Consider the following 19,287-nt stretch of genomic DNA (forward strand, 5'->3'; position numbering starts at 1 on the left):
AATAATTAAAATGTCAGACAGACAGGCGCTACATGGGGAAGAAGTATTGCAGGACAGTGCCTGCATGAAGTAAAGTCAAAATGAAAGCAGAAGTAAAGTGAGTGGTTGAGTCAGAAGGAGGAAAATAGTACAGTACTCCTCCCACCATGTACATTCACACATGATGTGTTTCGCTTTGTACGGAGGAAGAAGACGGCACAGAAAGCAGGGACGTCTATATTTATTAATATACAATAATATGAAGTGTGAACCAACCCAAAAATGTGTACGGTGTGCGACTATGTGTGGGAATTAAATGTTGAGTGTTGCCAGCAGGCCCGGCCCTAACCAATCTGGCGCCCTAGGCAAGATTTTAGGTGGCGCCCCCCCACATCGTCAGTGAAGTGTATATACTCACAAGAAACCGAATAGCTTTGTCTTTGACATTTTTTTTACTTAAAGAAAGCAAATTAACAATCAGAATAGTTAACAAGATAAAAAAAAAATGAATAAATAAATGAATGCAAAAAATAAAAAATGAATATATGAAATACAATATTTTTTACATACATATTGCTTAATTTACATTAATGATGTGCACTTTAACAACTAGGCTTACAACTATACCTAATATATAAAGGGGTGGAAAAGTGACTATTACCTGCAGGGCAAACATTAGCTAACCAGAAGGCAATAACAATGTAAACAAAAAACACCTGCTTAAAAGATCTAATACAAATGTCCCTGAGGAATGTAAGGTGGGAGTACTGTAATTACCTAACGTTACATTATTATTTTCCATAACAATTTAGCCCCCTCCACAATATTAACCCGACGTTAAAACAGAACTAGCTATTTATTGATTAGCAATTGCCGAATCATGTAACATTAGCTTAATGCTAAAAAGCCAGGTTACTATCACATTCTGTAACAGACAAATAATTTCATGTAGGCTAACGTTACCTACCTGCTACCTCTTGTCTTTTTCTCGTTTCTCCTCCTCTTCTTTTCTCTTTTTTCTTCCCTGGGCACCTGACAGTTTTGGCCGTTTTGACATCTTGTGTTGATTTTTTGATGTGGTGACGTCCAAAAAGAGTCATGATACGGGAAGGGAGGGGGGGGGGGGGGGGGGGGGGGGGGCGTAATGTTGTAACAAATAATATTTCTATTATATAGGCTTTACTTTGCATTTTAATTAACGTGGGATTATTTTTTGTATTTAGAAATAATAGTACCAACTTTTTTTTTTTTCTCCGACATTTGTGGCACTGGCCCTGATGGACGGCGCCCTTAGCATTTGCCTATACGGCCTATGCCATGGGCCGGCCCTGGTTGCCAGTAGTGTTGAGCGAGAGGCGGGAGTCCAAAGAGGGGCAAGGCTGGCTCGGAGGTCCGTGAGCAGGCAGGAGAGAGGCGCCAAAGTCCGTGTCCGGGCAGGGAGGTCGAGATCCAAAAGGGGCAGCCAGAGAGAACCAGGGGGGAACACGGGGAGACGAGACACACAGCTTGTAACACGGGAACGGAGGTAGGCTGCTGGAAGACGACAAGGGGGACACGAGACCAATCAACACAGATGGGGAGGAACACAGAGAAAGAGTATGCATATAGCTTGTAGAATTTCCTCTTACTGTACAGGAACAGGTAGCTATGTTCTGGCACGGGATAGCAGGTTGCGCTGGCGTAAGAAGGCAGGGCTTCTCATCAGCGACAGGTGCGTTGATTGCCGATGATTGAATGCAGCCGCTTGCTGCAGCCGGAGTGGCGCGCTCTTGGAGGTGCGCCCAGATGAATGCACACTGGTGTGCGCTCGGGCCGTGACATGATGGGAAAGAACTTGACGAAGACACAGTCGAAACCGGTCGTTGTTTGGTAGCGCCTGCTCAGTTTTATTAAAATGATTAGAAGGACATGAGTGTTGCTGGCCTTGCTTTTTCTTTAACTACACTTTTTGCCGTGCACCTCTTTATTTTAGTTTTATTAAGTTTTTTGGAGAGTGGCTGTTTTTTTCCTATATTTTGAACTTGCATGTAGAAGATGATTAGGATTTGCAGATATTAAAGCAGTAACGTTTATACTGCATGTTTTGATCATGCATGTAATACTGCACTAGCCATTTGTTTACTTGTTCAACACTCTTGCGTCTATGCTAACATTTCCATTCCACTTTCTTAGTTTCCTGTATTTTAGCTATGTTAATGTATATGGAATACAATTTCCCCCAAAATTCAGATCTTTTAGTTTTAGTTTTCATCTTAAAAATGTACTTGCCTCTATTGTTTTCAGTTAAAACCTTAGAAAATGTTAGGATTGTCAAAAATAAAGAGTTAACTCATGCCATTAATTGCAAAAAATAATTGCATTAATCGAAATTTCCTAAAATGCTTCTTTGTGATATTCTGGCAATACAATTGAATTTGTGTTCAAATATCGCTGTCTTTTTAAAATTAATTAAATCATGCAAGCAAGTAATAATTTATGATTAATCACTATTACTTCATACTTCATAATACTACTGTATTTTAATTTTGGTCATTATGGTGGTACTTAATGAATACTTAGGTCTACTACACTACTGTATTTAATGTTGTCATTATGGTGGTACTTAATGAATACTTAGGTCTACTACACTACTGTATTCAATGTTGTCATTATGGTGGTACTTAATGAATACGTAGGTCTACTACACTACTGTATTTAATGTTGTCATTATGGTGGTACTTAATGAATACTTAGGTCTACTACACTACTGTATTTAATGATGTCATAATGGTGGTACTTAATGAATACTTAGGTCTACTACACTACTGTACTTTATGTTGTTATTATGGTGGTACTTAATGAATACTTAGGTCTACTACACTACTGTATTTTAATGTAAGTCATTATGGTGGTATTAATGAATACCTAGGTCTACCACACTACTGTATTTAATGTTGTCATTATGGTGGTACTTAATGAATACTTAGGTCTACTACACTACTGTATTTAATGTTGTCATTATGGTGGTACTTAATGAATACTTAGGTCTACTACACTACTGTATTTAATGTTGTCATTATGGTGGTACTTAATGAATACTTAGGCCTATTATGCTAAAGTATTTTAATGTTGTCATTATGGTGGTACTTAATGAATACTTAGGTCTACTACACTACTGTACTTTATGTTGTTATTATGGTGGTACTTAATGAATACTTAGGTCTACTACACTACTGTACTTTATGTTGTTATTATGGTGGTACTTAATGAATACTTAGGTCTACTACACTACTGTATTTTAATGTTAGTCATTATGGTGGTATTAATGAATACCTAGGTCTACCACACTACTGTATTTAATGTTGTCATTATGGTGGTACTTAATGAATACTTAGGTCTACTACACTACTGTATTTAATGTTGTCATTATGGTGGTACTTAATGAATACTTAGGCCTATTATGCTAAAGTATTTTAATGTTGTCATTATGGTGGTACTTAATGAATACTTAGGTCTACTACACTACTGTACTTTATGTTGTTATTATGGTGGTACTTAATGAATACTTAGGTCTACTACACTACTGTACTTTATGTTGTTATTATGGTGGTACTTAATGAATACTTAGGTCTACTACACTACTGTATTTTAATGTTAGTCATTATGGTGGTATTAATGAATACCTAGGTCTACCACACTACTGTATTTAATGTTGTCATTATGGTGGTACTTAATGAATACTTAGGTCTACTACACTCCTGTATTTAATGTTGTCATTATGGTGGTACTTAATGAATACTTATGTCTACTACACTACTGTATTTAATGTTGTCATTATGGTGGTACTTAATGAATACTTAGGTCTACTACACTACTGTATTTAATGTTGTCATTATGGTGGTACTTAATGAATACTTAGGTCTACTACACTACTGTATTTAATGTTGTCGTTATGGTGGTACTTAATGAATACCTAGGTCTACTACACTACTGTATTTAATGTTGTTATTATGGTGGTACTTAATGAATACTTATGTCTACTACACTACTGTATTTAATGTTGTCATTATGGTGGTACTTAATGAATACTTAGGTCTACTACACTACTGTACTTTATGTTGTCATTATGGTGGTACTTAATGAATACTTAGGTCTACACTACTGTATTTAATGATGTCATTATGGTGGTACTTAATGAATACTTAGGCCTACTACACTACTGTATTTAATGTTGTCAATATGGTGGTACTTAATGAATACTTAGGCCTATTATGCTAAAGTATTTTAATGTTGTCATTATGGTGGTACTTAATGAATACTTAGGTCTACTACACTACTGTATTTAATGTTGTCATTATGGTGGTACTTAATGAATACTTAGGTCTACTACACTACTGTACTTTATGTTGTCATTATGGTGGTACTTAATGAATACTTAGGTCTACACTACTGTATTTAATGATGTCATTATGGTGGTACTTAATGAATACTTAGGCCTACTACACTAATGTATTTAATGTTGTCAATATGGTGGTACTTAATGAATACTTAGGCCTATTATGCTAAAGTATTTTAATGTTGTCATTATGGTGGTACTTAATGAATACTTAGGTCTACTACACTACTGTATTTAATGATGTCATTATGGTGGTACTTAATGAATACTTAGGCCTACTACACTACTGTATTTAATGTTGTCAATATGGTGGTACTTAATGAATACTTAAGTCTACTACCCTACTGTATTTTAATGTTGTCATTATGGTGGTACTTAATGAACACTTAGGTCTACTACACTACTGTATTTAATGTTGTCATTATGGTGGTACTTAATGAATACTTAGGTCTACTACCCTACTCTATTTTAATGTTGTCATTATGGTGGTACTTAATGAATACTTAGGTCTACTACACTACTGTATTTTAATGTTGTCGTTATGGTGGTACTTAATGGATACTTATGTCTACTACATTATTGTATTTAATGTTGTCATTATGGTGGTACTTAATGAATACTAAGGTCTACTACACTACTGTATTTTATGGTTAGTCATTATGGTGGTACTTAATGAATACTTAGGTCTACTACACTACTGTATTTAATGTTGTCATTATGGTGGTACTTAATGAATACTTAGGTCTACTACCCTACTGTATTTTAATGTTGTCATTATGGTGGTACTTAATGAATACTTAGGTCTACTACACTACTGTATTTTAATGTTGTCATTATGGTGGTACTTAATGAATACTTAGGTCTACTACACTACTGTATTTTAATGTTGTCATTATGGTGGTACTTAATGAATACTTAGGTCTACTACACTACTGTATTTAATGTTGTCATTATGGTGGTACTTAATGAATACTTAGGTCTACTACACTACTGTATTTTAATGTTAGTCATTATGGTGGTACTTAATGAATACTTAGGTCTACTACACTACTGTATTTAATGTTGTCATTTTGGTGGTACTTAACGAATACTTAGGTCTACTACACTACTGTATTTAATGTTGTCATTATGGTGGTACTTAATGAATACTTAAGTCTACTACACTACTGTATTTAATGTTGTCATTATGGTGGTACTTAATGAATACTTAGGTCTACTACACTACTGTATTTTAATGTTGTCGTTATGGTGGTACTTAATGAATACTTAGGTCTACTACACTACTGTATTTAATGTTGTCATTATGGTGGTACTTAATGAATACTTATGTCTACTACACTACTGTATTTAATGTTGTCATTATGGTGGTACTTAATGAATACTTAGGTCTACTACACTACTGTATTTAATGTTGTCATTATGGTGGTACTTAATGAATACTTAGGTCTACTACACTACTGTATTTTAATGTTGTCATTATGGTGATACTTGATGAGTACTTAGGTCTACTACATTACTGTATTTTAATGTTGTCGTTATGGTGGTACTTAATGAATACTTAGGTCTACTACACTACTGTACTTTATGTTGTCATTATGGTGGTACTTAATGAATACTTAGGTCTACTACATTACTGTATTTAATGTTGTCATTATGGTGGTACTTAATGAATACTTAGGTCTACTACACTACTGTACTTTGTGTTGTCATTATGGTGGTACTTAATGAATACTTAGGTCTACTACACTACTGTATTTTAATGTTGTCATTATGGTGGTACTTAATGAATACTTAGGTCTACTACACTACTGTATTTAATGTTGTCATTATGGTGGTACTTAATGAATACTTAGGTCTACTACACTACTGTATTTTAATGTTAGTCATTATGGTGGTACTTAATGAATACTTAGGTCTACTACACTACTGTATTTTAATGTTAGTCATTATGGTGGTACTTAATGAATACTTAGGTCTACTACACTACTGTATTTAATGTTGTCATTATGGTGGTACTTAACGAATACTTAGGTCTACTACACTACTGTATTTAATGTTGTCATTATGGTGGTACTTAATGAATACTTAAGTCTACTACACTACTGTATTTAATGTTGTCATTATGGTGGTACTTAATGAATACTTAGGTCTACTACACTACTGTATTTTAATGTTGTCGTTATGGTGGTACTTAATGAATACTTAGGTCTACTACACTACTGTATTTAATGTTGTCATTATGGTGGTACTTAATGAATACTTATGTCTACTACACTACTGTATTTAATGTTGTCATTATGGTGGTACTTAATGAATACTTAGGTCTACTACACTACTGTATTTAATGTTGTCATTATGGTGGTACTTAATGAATACTTAGGTCTACTACACTACTGTATTTTAATGTTGTCATTATGGTGATACTTGATGAGTACTTAGGTCTACTACATTACTGTATTTTAATGTTGTCGTTATGGTGGTACTTAATGAATACTTAGGTCTACTACACTACTGTACTTTATGTTGTCATTATGGTGGTACTTAATGAATACTTAGGTCTACTACATTACTGTATTTAATGTTGTCATTATGGTGGTACTTAATGAATACTTAGGTCTACTACACTACTGCATTTAATGTTGTCATTATGGTGGTACTCAATGAATACTTATGTCTACTACACTACTGTATTTAATGTTGTCATTATGGTGGTACTTAATGAATACTTAGGTCTACTACACTACTGTATTTAATGTTGTCATTATGGTGGTACTTAATGAATACTTAGGTCTACTACACTACTGTACTTTATGTTGTCATTATGGTGGTACTTCATGAATACTTAGGTCTACACTACTGTATTTAATGTTGTCATTATGGTGGTACTTAATGAATACTTAGGTCTACTACACTACTGTATTTAATGTTGCCATTATGGTGGTACTTAATGAATACTTAGGTCTACTACACTACTGTACTTTATGTTGTCATTATGGTGGTACTTAATGAATACTTAGGTCTACTACACTACTGTATTTAATGTTGTCATTATGGTGGTACTTAATGAATACTTAGGTCTACTACACTACTGTATTTAATGTTGTCATTATGGTGGTACTTAATGAATACTTAGGTCTACACTACTGTATTTAATGATGTCATTATGGTGGTACTTAATGAATACTTAGGTCTACACTACTGTATTTAATGTTGTCATTATGGTGGTACTTAATGAATACTTAGGTCTACTACACTACTGTATTTAATGTTGTCATTATGGTGGTACTTAATGAACACTTAGGTCTACTACACTACTGTATTTTAATGTTGGTCATTATGGTGGTACTTAATGAATACTTAGGTCTACTACACTACTGTATTTAATGTTGTTATTATGGTGGTACTTAATGAACACTTAGGTCTACTACAGTACCGTATTTAATGTTGAAATAAATACATATTTTTATGTATGAATAAGGCAAAAACGTATGTCAGTTAAAACATGTTCACAAAAGAAGGAACATATTTTAGATTTTATTTCATTTTAGAACAGGCAGAAGCGAAAGTAAAAGAGCGCGAATGGAACATTGAAACTACAATACCCAGCATGCATTGCGGCCAAAGACCCCATTTGGACCGACGCGCGTCCCGTACCTACTTACTAAAGCGTCACGAGTTGAGTGACCATCATCATCATCATATGAGGCGCCGCGGGGGAAAATGCCTTTTGACTGAATTCATGAGCTGAGACAACATCTTTTTGGCGACGCCGGTGTGCCACGATGGCCAACATCACGAAGAAAGTGTCGTGGTCGAGCCGGGGCGACGAAGGGACGCCGCTGTTAAATGGCTCTGAGACGCGCCGACACTCCAAAGAGGTGAGAGCTAGCACGCTAACATGCTAACAGCCGATTACTCCTCAGCACGAACAAAGTTAAAGTTAATGTTAAAGTACCACTGACAGTCACACACACACACACACACTAGTGTGGTGAAATGACCCTCTGCATTTGACCCATCCCCTTGTTCCACCCCCTGGGAGGTGAGGGGAGCAGTGAGCAGCAGCGGTGACTGCGCCCGGGAATCATTTTAGGCAGTGGCGGGCCGTGCGTTTCCCACCTAGGCCTTCAGTGATGTCTAGTGATGGGTCGATGAGGCGTCATGAAGCGTTTCGACACATTGCAAAACTGTATTGATACTGTGTCGATACTGTGTCACTAAATACTGACATCTGCTGGACATTAAAAATCCCTACAGGCAACCTATGGACCGACTCTACTGACACTGATTTTATGACCTAGTATATACCATTGGCGTTGTTAGGCCTATTTTCCTATATTCTTAAGTCCCCCTAAATAATTTGGTGTTTTTTTGTTTGTTTTTTACAGATAAATGCCGACATATTCATTACAAAGTGGCCCAAATATGAGTAAATAATCATATAACCTGTTATTATTCACTCAGTTTCCCCTCACTTCGTCGCGTAAGGTAGAGAGTAAGGCTGAAACGACGCGTCGACGTAGTTGACGTCATCGGTTACGTAAATACGTCGACGCCGTTTTTGTGCGTCGGCGCGTCGCATATTTACGTCACACTACTGTCATGGCGGAGCGCAAAGCAGACGATGCGAGCGAGGGGGAAAAAGCACGCCAAAAGTCGTCAAAAGTGTGGGAGTATTTCAATAAACGGCCTAATAATGTTGTATGCACACTGTGTCGAGCGGAAATGGCCTATCATAGCAGCACAACGGCTATGAAGGAACATTTGAAAAGAAAACCCCCGACAGCGTTCTTGCCATCACCATCAACAAGTCAATCGTCCGCGTGCGTATACGTTGTCATTATTACACAAAAACATGAATGTGTCATTTGTATCTGCGTTGTAAATTCATAAACTAAAGCACCGTTTCGCTCTGAGAGGCGCGTTTGGCGTGCCTGTTCAGTGTTTACAAAGACGCGCTCCTCTTTAACGCTGTGGAGAGGCGGCGGCGGCGAGCGAGCGGCGAGGCGGGGCGCGCCGGGAGCGACGCCGCAAGAGACAGGGGACGACGAGCGAGCGAGGAAGAGGAGCTGAAAAGCGAGGAAAGAAAGAGAAAAGAGTTGGAAGAGAAAAGACTTTGTGTAAAATTAAAAGATTGTAAACCTGGCAAAGCCGTCTGGCGTTCAGTCTGTCGGTCCTGAAAGAACCCCACGGCACAAGACGTGTCACAAACGCTAACGTTAATTAGTTGTGCAAATACCTTTTACAACATTAACAGTTACATATACTATGTACAAACCAACAATTAACTTTCACTTTAATCATACTATCATTGTTGTGTTATTAAGCAAAATAAGCAATACTTTTACTTTTGTTGAAATGTTTACACTGTACACTTTTTTGTATTGGATGTTTAGCTTTATTTTTGCACATTTTAGCAAATAAGCAATACTTTTACTTTTGTTGAAATGTTTACACTTGTTACAGAATATTTCCGTTTTGCACTTTTTTGTATTGGATGTTTATCTTTATTTTTGCACATTTTAAAGCAAAATAAGCAATACTTTTACTTTTGAAATGCTTATACTATTCCAGAATATTAAGATTTGCACTGGATGTTTACTTTTATATTTGCACATTAAAAAGCAAATAAGCTACTTTTAATTTTGTTAAATGTTAAAAGTTTTAAATGTTTACATTGTTACAGAATATTTTGTCATGTTGTTGTCAATGTTGACTGAGTGGCCATACTTTTTTTTTTGTAAATAAAAGCCATGCCTTTTGAAAAAACTGGCCTACATTTATTTTTTCCTCTTCATTTTAAATTAAAAAAAAAATCGGTAAAAGGAAAAATAATCTATAGATTAATCGAAAAAATAATCTATAGATTAACCGATTAATCGAAAAAAATAATCTATAGATTAATCGATAGAAAAATAATCGTTAGCTGCAGCCCTAATTGAACCCCAGTAACCAGCAACCCTCCGATTGCTGGCACGGCCACTCTACCAACTTTGCCACGCCGTCCAAGCCCCCCTAAAATATTCTTAAGCCCCCCTAAATAATTTGGTGTTTTTTTTTACAAATAAATGCCGACATATTCATTATAAAGTGGCCCAAATATGAGTAAATAATCATATAACCTGTTATTATTCACTCAGTTTCCCCCCACTTCGTAGCGTAAGGTAGAGAGCCCCTTTCGTGCGTCGGTATCCAATCCATTCCACTTGTTCAAATAGAAAATGCCCACATCACACAAATTCCAGCCCGCATTTTCTCTGCGACCTTGCTTGCGGTCCTGCAGGTGTACGAAGCACATTATCTTCCTTTACAATGAGTGAAGCTGCACAAAACCTTGTGTGTGCAATTGTAAATCATTTATTTTTTAAGTTTTGTGTTTCTTGTAGAATCTATATACCGTATTTTCCGCACCATAAGGCGCCCTGGGTTAAAAGCCGCGCCTTCAATGAACGGCATATTTCAAAACTTTGTCCACCTATAAGCCGCCCGGTGTTGTAAGCCGCATCTAACTGCGCTAAAGGAATGTCAAAAAAACAGTCAGATAGGTCAGTCAAACTTTAATAATATATTAAAAACCAGCGTTCTAACAACTCTGTTCACTCCCAAAATGTACGCAAATGTGCAATCACAAACATACGTATATCAACATGGACAGAGCTGCGTGAAAAAAGCCACCCGGCCTCTTCGCGTAAACTTAAACTTACCTTAACCACTCGCTCATCTTTTCTTCATCCATCCCTTCGAGTTAGCTTTTATGATGACGCCGGCTGGAAAGGTCTCTTTTGGCAAGGTCTTCCTTTTGAATATCACCATGGGTGGAAGTTAGCATGGCAAGCTAGAACCACAGTGAAGGATGACTTCTCATTCCCTGTGGTGCGAATATTCACCGTAGGTGCTCCCGTTGTATCCACAGTGCGGTTCACAGGAATATCAGTTGCTGTGAAATAGTAATCCGTGTGCGGATGGAGAGATTGCGTCTTTTCATGAACCGGATCCCTGACGCTTAGTAGGAGCCATTTTGTGGTCTTTACAGATGTAAACACACAAAGGAAATGAAACGTACGGTATATCCGCGCGCTTTTTCTTCTTCTACGCGGGCGGGTGGTTGCTTACAGTAGAAGAAGAAGCGCTTCCTGTTCTATGGGGGCGGGTGCTTACCTTGGCGGTTGCTTGCGTAGAAGAAGAAGCGCTTCCTGTTCTACCGGGAAAAAAGATGGCGGCTGTTTACCGAAGTTGCGAGATCGAAACTTTATGAAAATGAATCTTAATATTAATCCATATATAAAGCGCACCGGGTTATAAGCCGCACTGTCAGCTTTTGAGAAAATTTGTGGTTTTTAGGTGCGGCTAATAGTGCGGAAAATACGGTAAAGTAATATTCATTAGCCTATTGTTAAAATAATGAAAAAAACATCATTAAATATATTTGTTTTATTGTATTGTTACATTAATAGCTGTTTTATTATTATAGGATGGCTTGTTAAACATTTAATAGGATTTTCTGAGGGAGGAAAAACCAAGACATTTAATATAAAATGTAAAATGAATAAATACATAAAAAGAAAAAGAAAATATATGGTTAAAAGCCATCGTCCCAGGGAGCATTTCATTTCGTCCCGTGCATTTAAAAAAAATAACAATGAATAATTTTTTTAATTAAATTTTTTTACACATTTTTATAAAAAAAAATTTAAAAAAAGTTTTTCCGACGTATTACATTTTAGACGATTTCTCTTCTTAGTTATTATTTCTCCGGCTGTAGAAAAGACCCGCTCACAGGGCACAGAGGAGGCGTCAGTGCGACACAGTTTGCGTATCGGTCACGTGATTTTCTAAAAGCGGTACGCGCACCGACACAGGGTTTTGCTCTATGAGCTCGACGCATGCGCCGATGCATCGGTGTTGCCGGACCCATCACTAGTGTGCTCCATTGCAAAAAACTAGGATTGCGTATTTAAAGTTCCGGGCACACCTATTTTGAATCAAATTTTACACTCATTTAATTAATCAAAGTTACGTAATATAGGTCTAAAGCTTTTTTCTAATCGATTAATAATTAAAGCCCTGCTTTTTATTGAATATTTGTGTCTTGTGTTCAGACAATGAATTGTAAATGCTTTATCTCATCTGCTACATGCACTGTGCTGTAGTCAAGTTCCACTTGATGTGGAAAGACTGGAAAATAAGGCTTACTTCCACCCGAGCTATTACTGTCAGCATCACACTGACTAAACACTCAACTCTTATTGCAGTTTGCATTTCCCATTCAAATTCTTACTTGTGCGTCTTTTGTCATTAGGGCCCGCATGGCCCATTGTATAAGGACTCCCAAACGGAGTCCTTATGCAATGGGACATAAGGACCTATTGAATTTGTAAGGTTTTATTATTATTATACCGGCCGCCTATTTGAGCTGTAATTTGACCCACTTAACATGCTTCAAAACTCACCATATTTGACCCACACATCAGGACCTGCGAAAATTGCCTTTTATTAAAAGGCAATTTTCGCAGGTCCTGATGTGTGGGTCAAATATGGTGAGTTTTGAAGCATGTTAAGTGGGTCAACTTACAGTTTAATGTGGCGACGGAACGGAAAACGAAAAACGAAAACGAACCCCAAAACTCAAAATTGCGCTCTAGCGCCCCCTAGGAAAAAAAAAACTAGACTGCCTGTAACTCTCACTAGAAAAGTCGGAGAGACATGAAAAAAATACCTCTATGTAGGTCTGACTTAGACCTACATTTCACAATTGTACATTGTTGGGCAAAAATCAACAGGAAGTTGGCTATTCCCCCTTCAAGACAAAAATGTACTAAAAACAGTCACTTTTGCCTCTTTGAGCTGTAATTTGACCCCCTTAACATGCTTCAAAACTCACCAAACTGAACGCACACATCAGGACTGGCAAAAATTGCAATCTAATAAAAACCTACTCAGTGGCCTAGTGGTTAGAGTGTCCGTCCTGAGATCGGTAGGTTGGGAGTTCAAATCCCGGCCGAGTCATACCAAAGACTATAAAAATGGGACCCATTACCTCCCTGCTTGGCACTCAGCATCAAGGGTTGGAATTGGGGGTTAAATCACCAAAATGATTTCCGGGCGCAGCCACCGCTGCTGCCCACTGCTCCCCTCACCTCCCAGGGGGTGATCAAGGGTGATGGGTCAAATGCAGAGAATAATTTCGCCACACCTAGTGTGTGTGTGACAATCATTGGTACTTTAACTTTTTAACTTTTTAAAACCTAACCCCAAATCTCAAAATTGCGCTCTACCGCAATTTTTGAATAAAACGCAGAAAAAACTGCTCCTCGGAAGAAAAAAATGACAAAACTGCCTGTAACTCCCACTGGGAAGGTCGGAGAGACATGAAACAAAAACCTCTACGTAGGTCTCACGTAGAACTGCATTTCATAAATTGACAACCCCCAGCAAAAATCAACAGGAAGTTTGCTATTCCCCCTTCAAAACAACATTTTTGTAAAAACCGGTCACCTTTCTTCAAACGTTACCTCCTCTGAGCGCATTTGTTGTTTCAGCTTCAAACTAACACAGGAGAGAGATTGAACCCTTCTAATTAAAAGTTGGCGAAAGAGTTGTGATACCTGCTCCGGTTTTGATTTTATGACCCTTCAAAGAACCGCTGCGCTGCTGTTTTTTTAAGATGGCTGCTTAAAAGCAGGAAGCACCAGCGTGCCCACACAATGCAGACTAGGTTGGTACACTAGACAAAAGTATTGGGACACTTATGACTATCACTGGACAAAAGTATTGGGACACTTGGGACTACAACTTGACAAAAGTATTGGGACACTTACGACTAAAAGTAGACAACAGTATTGGGAAACTTAGGACTACCACTGGACAAAAGTATTGGGACACTTACACTGGACAAAAGTATTGGGACACTTGGGACTAAAACTTGACAAACGTATTGGGACACTTAGGACTAGCACCTGCCAAATACGCGGGCCCGACCAATGCTGCTTGCAGCTTTAATTTAAACTTGAATTACTGCAGATTATCTGTCGAATAATCATTGATTTCTCGCTAGTGTCATTTAATAAAATGCCACTGTGGTTTTTTTTCATGATCTGCAAATTGTTGAACACATGTATTTCTGTGCTCCGTAGTCATCTGCTGGAGGCGCCGTGTTTCAAATAGGCAGACTGAGCACGGTGGATTTGGAAGAGGAGATGATGTCTGATGAGGTAAAATGTCTTCAAATGACTTAGACAAGCCCGTCAATATGAAGCTGGCTGACCCCCCCAAACACACGATTTAGATCCCAATTTGGTCGTGTGTTTAGAACAAATCAATCAAATTTCAGAAATATGCATTAAAAATGCTAATTAAAGGTTAGAGTATAAAAATTAATTTCAAGATGGGACTTAAATGTTCATACTGAGGTCGCACTATTATTGCATCTTTCCTGTCCTTGTCAGAAGTCTAGCAGCCGCATTTTGTACCAACTTTAATCTTTTAATGCTCCAAAATAATGTGTTCCAGTAATCAAGACGAGACGTAATGAACGCATGAACAATGATCTCAGTGTCAGTGGTGTACAAAATGGGACACATTTCAACGATATTACACAGATGAAAGAAGGCTGTTTTGGTAACATTCTTAATATGGAACTCAAACAAGTGAATTGGGTAAAAATATTGCAGAGATTTTTCACGAGTCGCTTTGTGTAATTGTTTTGTTGTCAAATGTTAAGGTGGTATTATTAAATAGGTGTATAATTGTTTTGTTGTCATATGTTAAGGTGGTAGGTGTATAACTTTTATTGTCAAATCTTAAGGTGGTATTATTAAATAGGTGTATCATTGTTTTGTTGTCAAATGTTAAGGTGGTATTATTAAATATGTGTATGATTGGTTGGTTGTCAAATGTTAAGGTGGAATTATTAAATAGGTGTATAATTGTTTTGTTGTCAAATGTTAAGGTGGTATTATTAAATAGGTGTATAATTGTTTTGTTGTCACATGTTAAGGTGGTATTAAATAGGTGTATCGTTGTTTTGTTGTCAAATGTTAAGGTGGTATTATTAAATAGGTGTATAATTGGTTGGTTGTCAAATGTTAAGGTGGTATTATTAAATAGGTGTATTATTGTTTTGTTGTCACATGTTAAGGTGGTATTAAATAGGTGTATCGTTGTTTTGTTGTCAAATGTTAAGGTGGTATTATTAAATAGGTGTATAATTGTTTTGTTGTCACATGTTAAGGTGGTATTAAATAGGTGTATCGTTGTTTTGTTGTCAAATGTTAAGGTGGTATTATTAAATAGGTGTATAATTGGTTGGTTGTCAAATGTTAAGGTGGTATTATTAAATAGGTGTACAATTGGTTGGTTGTCAAATGTTAAGGTGGCACAGTGGAAGAGTGGCCGTGCGCGACCCAAGGGTCCCTGGTTCAATCCCCACCTAGTACCAACCTCGTCATGTTTGTTGTGTCCTGAGCAAGACACTTCACCCTTGCTCCTGATGGGTGCTGGTTAGCGCCTTGCATGGCAGCTCCCTCCATCGGTGTGTGAATGTGTGTGTGAATGGGTAAATGTGGAAGTAGTGTCAAAGCGCTTTGAGTACCTTGAAGGTAGAAAAGCGCTATACAAGTACAACCTATTTATTTATTTATCATTTATTATTAAATAAGCATATCATTGTTTTGTTGTCAAATGTTAAGGTGGTATTATTAAATAGGTGTATAATTGGTTGGTTGTCAAATGTTAAGGTGGTATTATTAAATAGGTGTACAATTGGTTGGTTGCCAAATGTTAAGGTGGTATTATTAAATAAGCGTATCATTGTTTTGTTGTCAAATGTTAAGGTGGTATTATTAAATAGGTGAATAATTGTTTTGTTGTCAAATCTTAAGGTGGTATTATTAAATCAGTGTATCATTGTTTTGTTGTCAAATGTTAAGGTGGAATTATTAAATAGGTGTATAATTGTTTTGTTGTCAAATGTTAAGGTGGTATTAAATACGTGTGTCATTGTTTTGTTGTCAAATGTTAAGGTGGTATTATTAAATAGGTGTATAAATGTTTTGTTGTCAAATGTTAAGGTGGCATTATTAAATAGGTGTATAAATGTATTGTTGTCAAATGTTAAGGTGGCATTATTAAATAGGTGTATAATTGTTTTGTTGTCAAATGTTAAGGTGGCATTATTAAATAGGTGTATAATTGTTTTATTGTCAAATGTTAAGGTGGTATTATTAAATAGGTGTATAATTGTTTTGTTGTCAAATGTTAAGGTGGCATTATTAAATAGGTGTATAATTGTTTTGTTGTCAAATGTTAAGGTGGTATTATTAAATAGGTGTATAATTGGTTGGTTGTCAAATGTTAAGGTGGTATTATTAAATAGGTGTACAATTGGTTGGTTGTCAAATGTTAAGGTGGTATTATTAAATAAGCGTATCATTGTTTTGTTGTCAAATGTTGAAGTGGTATTATTAAATAGGTGTATAATTGGTTGGTTGTCAAATGTTAAGGTGGTATTATTAAATAGGTGTACAATTGGTTGGTTGTCAAATGTTAAGGTGGTATTATTAAATAAGCGTATCATTGTTTTGTTGTCAAATGTTAAGGTGGTATTATTAAATAGGTGAATAATTGTTTTGTTGTCAAATCTAAAGGTGGTATTATTAAATAAGTGTATAATTGTTTGGTTGTCAAATGTTAAGGTGGTATTATTAAATAGGTGAATAATTGTTTTGTTGTCAAATCTTAAGGTGGTATTATTAAATCAGTGTATCATTGTTTTGTTGTCAAATGTTAAGGTGGTATTATTAAATGGGTGTATAATTGTTTTGTTGTCACATGTTAAGGTGGTATTAAATAGGTGTATAACTGTTTTATTGTCAAATCTTAAGATGGTATTATTAAATAGGTGTATCATTGTTTTGTTGTCAAATGTTAAGGTGGTATTATTAAATAGGTGTATAATTGGTTGGTTGTCAAATGTTAAGGTGGTATTATTAAATAGGTGTACAATTGGTTGGTTGTCAAATGTTAAGGTGGTATTATTAAATAAGCGTATCATTGTTTTGTTGTCAAATGTTAAGGTGGTATTATTAAATAGGTGAATAATTGTTTTGTTGTCAAATCTAAAGGTGGTATTATTAAATAAGTGTATAATTGTTTGGTTGTCAAATGTTAAGGTGGTATTATTAAATAGGTGAATAATTGTTTTGTTGTCAAATCTTAACGTGGTATTATTAAATCAGTGTATCATTGTTTTGTTGTCAAATGTTAAGGTGGAATTATTAAATAGGTGTATAATTGTTTTGTTGTCAAATGTTAAGGTGGTATTATTAAATAGGTGTATAATTGTTTTATTGTCAAATCTTAAGGTGGTATTATTAAATAAGCGTATCATTGTTTTGTTGTCAAATGTTAATGTGGTATTATTAAATAGGTGTATAATTGGTTGGTTGTCAAATGTTAAGGTGGTATTATTAAATAAGCGTATCATTGTTTTGTTGTCAAATGTTAAGGTGGTATTATTAAATAGGTGAATAATTGTTTTGTTGTCAAATCTTAAGGTGGTATTATTAAATAAGTGTATAATTGTTTGGTTGTAAAATGTTAAGGTGGTATTATTAAATAGGTGAATAATTGTTTTGTTGTCAAATCTTAACGTGGTATTTTTAAATCAGTGTATCATTGTTTTGTTGTCAAATGTTAAGGTGGAATTATTAAATAGGTGTATAATTGTTTTGTTGTCAAATGTTAAGGTGGTATTATTAAATAGGTGTATAATTGTTTTATTGTCAAATCTTAAGGTGGTATTATTAAATAGGTGTATCATTGTTTTGTTGTCAAATGTTAAGGTGGTATTATTAAATAGGTGTATAATTGGTTGGTTGTCAAATGTTAAGGTGGTATTATTAAATAGGTGTACAATTGGTTGGTTGTCAAATGTTAAGGTGGTATTATTAAATAAGCGTATCATTGTTTTGTTGTCAAATGTTGAAGTGGTATTATTAAATAGGTGTATAATTGGTTGGTTGTCAAATGTTAAGGTGGTATTATTAAATAGGTGTACAATTGGTTGGTTGTCAAATGTTAAGGTGGTATTATTAAACAAGCGTATCATTGTTTTGTTGTCAAATGTTAATGTGGTATTATTAAATAGGTGTATAATTGGTTGGTTGTCAAATGTTAAGGTGGTATTATTAAATAGGTGTACAATTGGTTGGTTGTCAAATGTTAAGGTGGTATTATTAAATAAGCGTATCATTGTTTTGTTGTCAAATGTTAAGGTGGTATTATTAAATAGGTGAATAATTGTTTTGTTGTCAAATCTTAACGTGGTATTATTAAATCAGTGTATCATTGTTTTGTTGTCAAATGTTAAGGTGGAATTATTAAATAGGTGTATAATTGTTTTGTTGTCAAATGTTAAGGTGGTATTAAATACGCGTGTCATTGTTTTGTTGTCAAATGTTAAGGTGGTATTATTAAATAGGTGTATAAATGTTTTGTTGTCAAATGTTAAGGTGGTATTAAATACGCGTGTCATTGTTTTGTTGTCAAATGTTAAGGTGGTATTATTAAATAGGTGTATAAATGTTTTGTTGTCAAATGTTAAGGTGGCATTATTAAATAGGTGTATAATTGTTTTGTTGTCAAATGTTAAGGTGGCGATATTAAATAGGTGTATACTGTAATTGTTTTGTTGTCAAATGTTAAGGTGTCTATTATTAAATCTATTGTTAATACCTATTATTTGTGTCGGGTGTTCTACTCTGTTCATCTCTTCGTATTCCTCTTCGTATAGAACGGTCAGTCTGTACTAAGCAAGAGCACAGCTTGTTGGTTCAATGTGCAATTTAGATTGGGTATATTGTTTCTTAATGGGGAAAGATGTTAATGGCTCTTGTTTTCATGTTAGCTGGCGCGAGTCAGTCTGTGAGTTTATT

At 35.6% G+C, this 19,287-nt stretch overlaps 1 protein-coding gene across 2 annotated transcripts in view; it reads left to right on the forward strand.

Annotated features, from left to right (window-relative positions):
* Positions 1-8,002: 8,002 nt before the first annotated feature.
* Positions 8,003-19,287, forward strand: part of clcn7 (chloride channel 7) — a 64,398-nt gene continuing 53,113 nt past the window's right edge. Inside the window, exons 1-2 of one of the 2 annotated variants that reach the window (XM_061982097.2) lie at positions 8,003-8,232; positions 14,488-14,565. In XM_061982097.2, coding sequence (XP_061838081.1) covers positions 8,137-8,232; positions 14,488-14,565 — 174 coding nt within the window. In that variant the 5' untranslated portion in view covers positions 8,003-8,136. The remainder of the gene's footprint in view (positions 8,233-14,487; positions 14,566-19,287) is intronic. The other variant, XM_061982098.2, reaches the window with a different exon arrangement.

Source organism: Nerophis lumbriciformis, linkage group LG24 (genome assembly GCF_033978685.3).
Source record: "Nerophis lumbriciformis linkage group LG24, RoL_Nlum_v2.1, whole genome shotgun sequence".
Taxonomy (NCBI): domain Eukaryota; kingdom Metazoa; phylum Chordata; class Actinopteri; order Syngnathiformes; family Syngnathidae; genus Nerophis; species Nerophis lumbriciformis.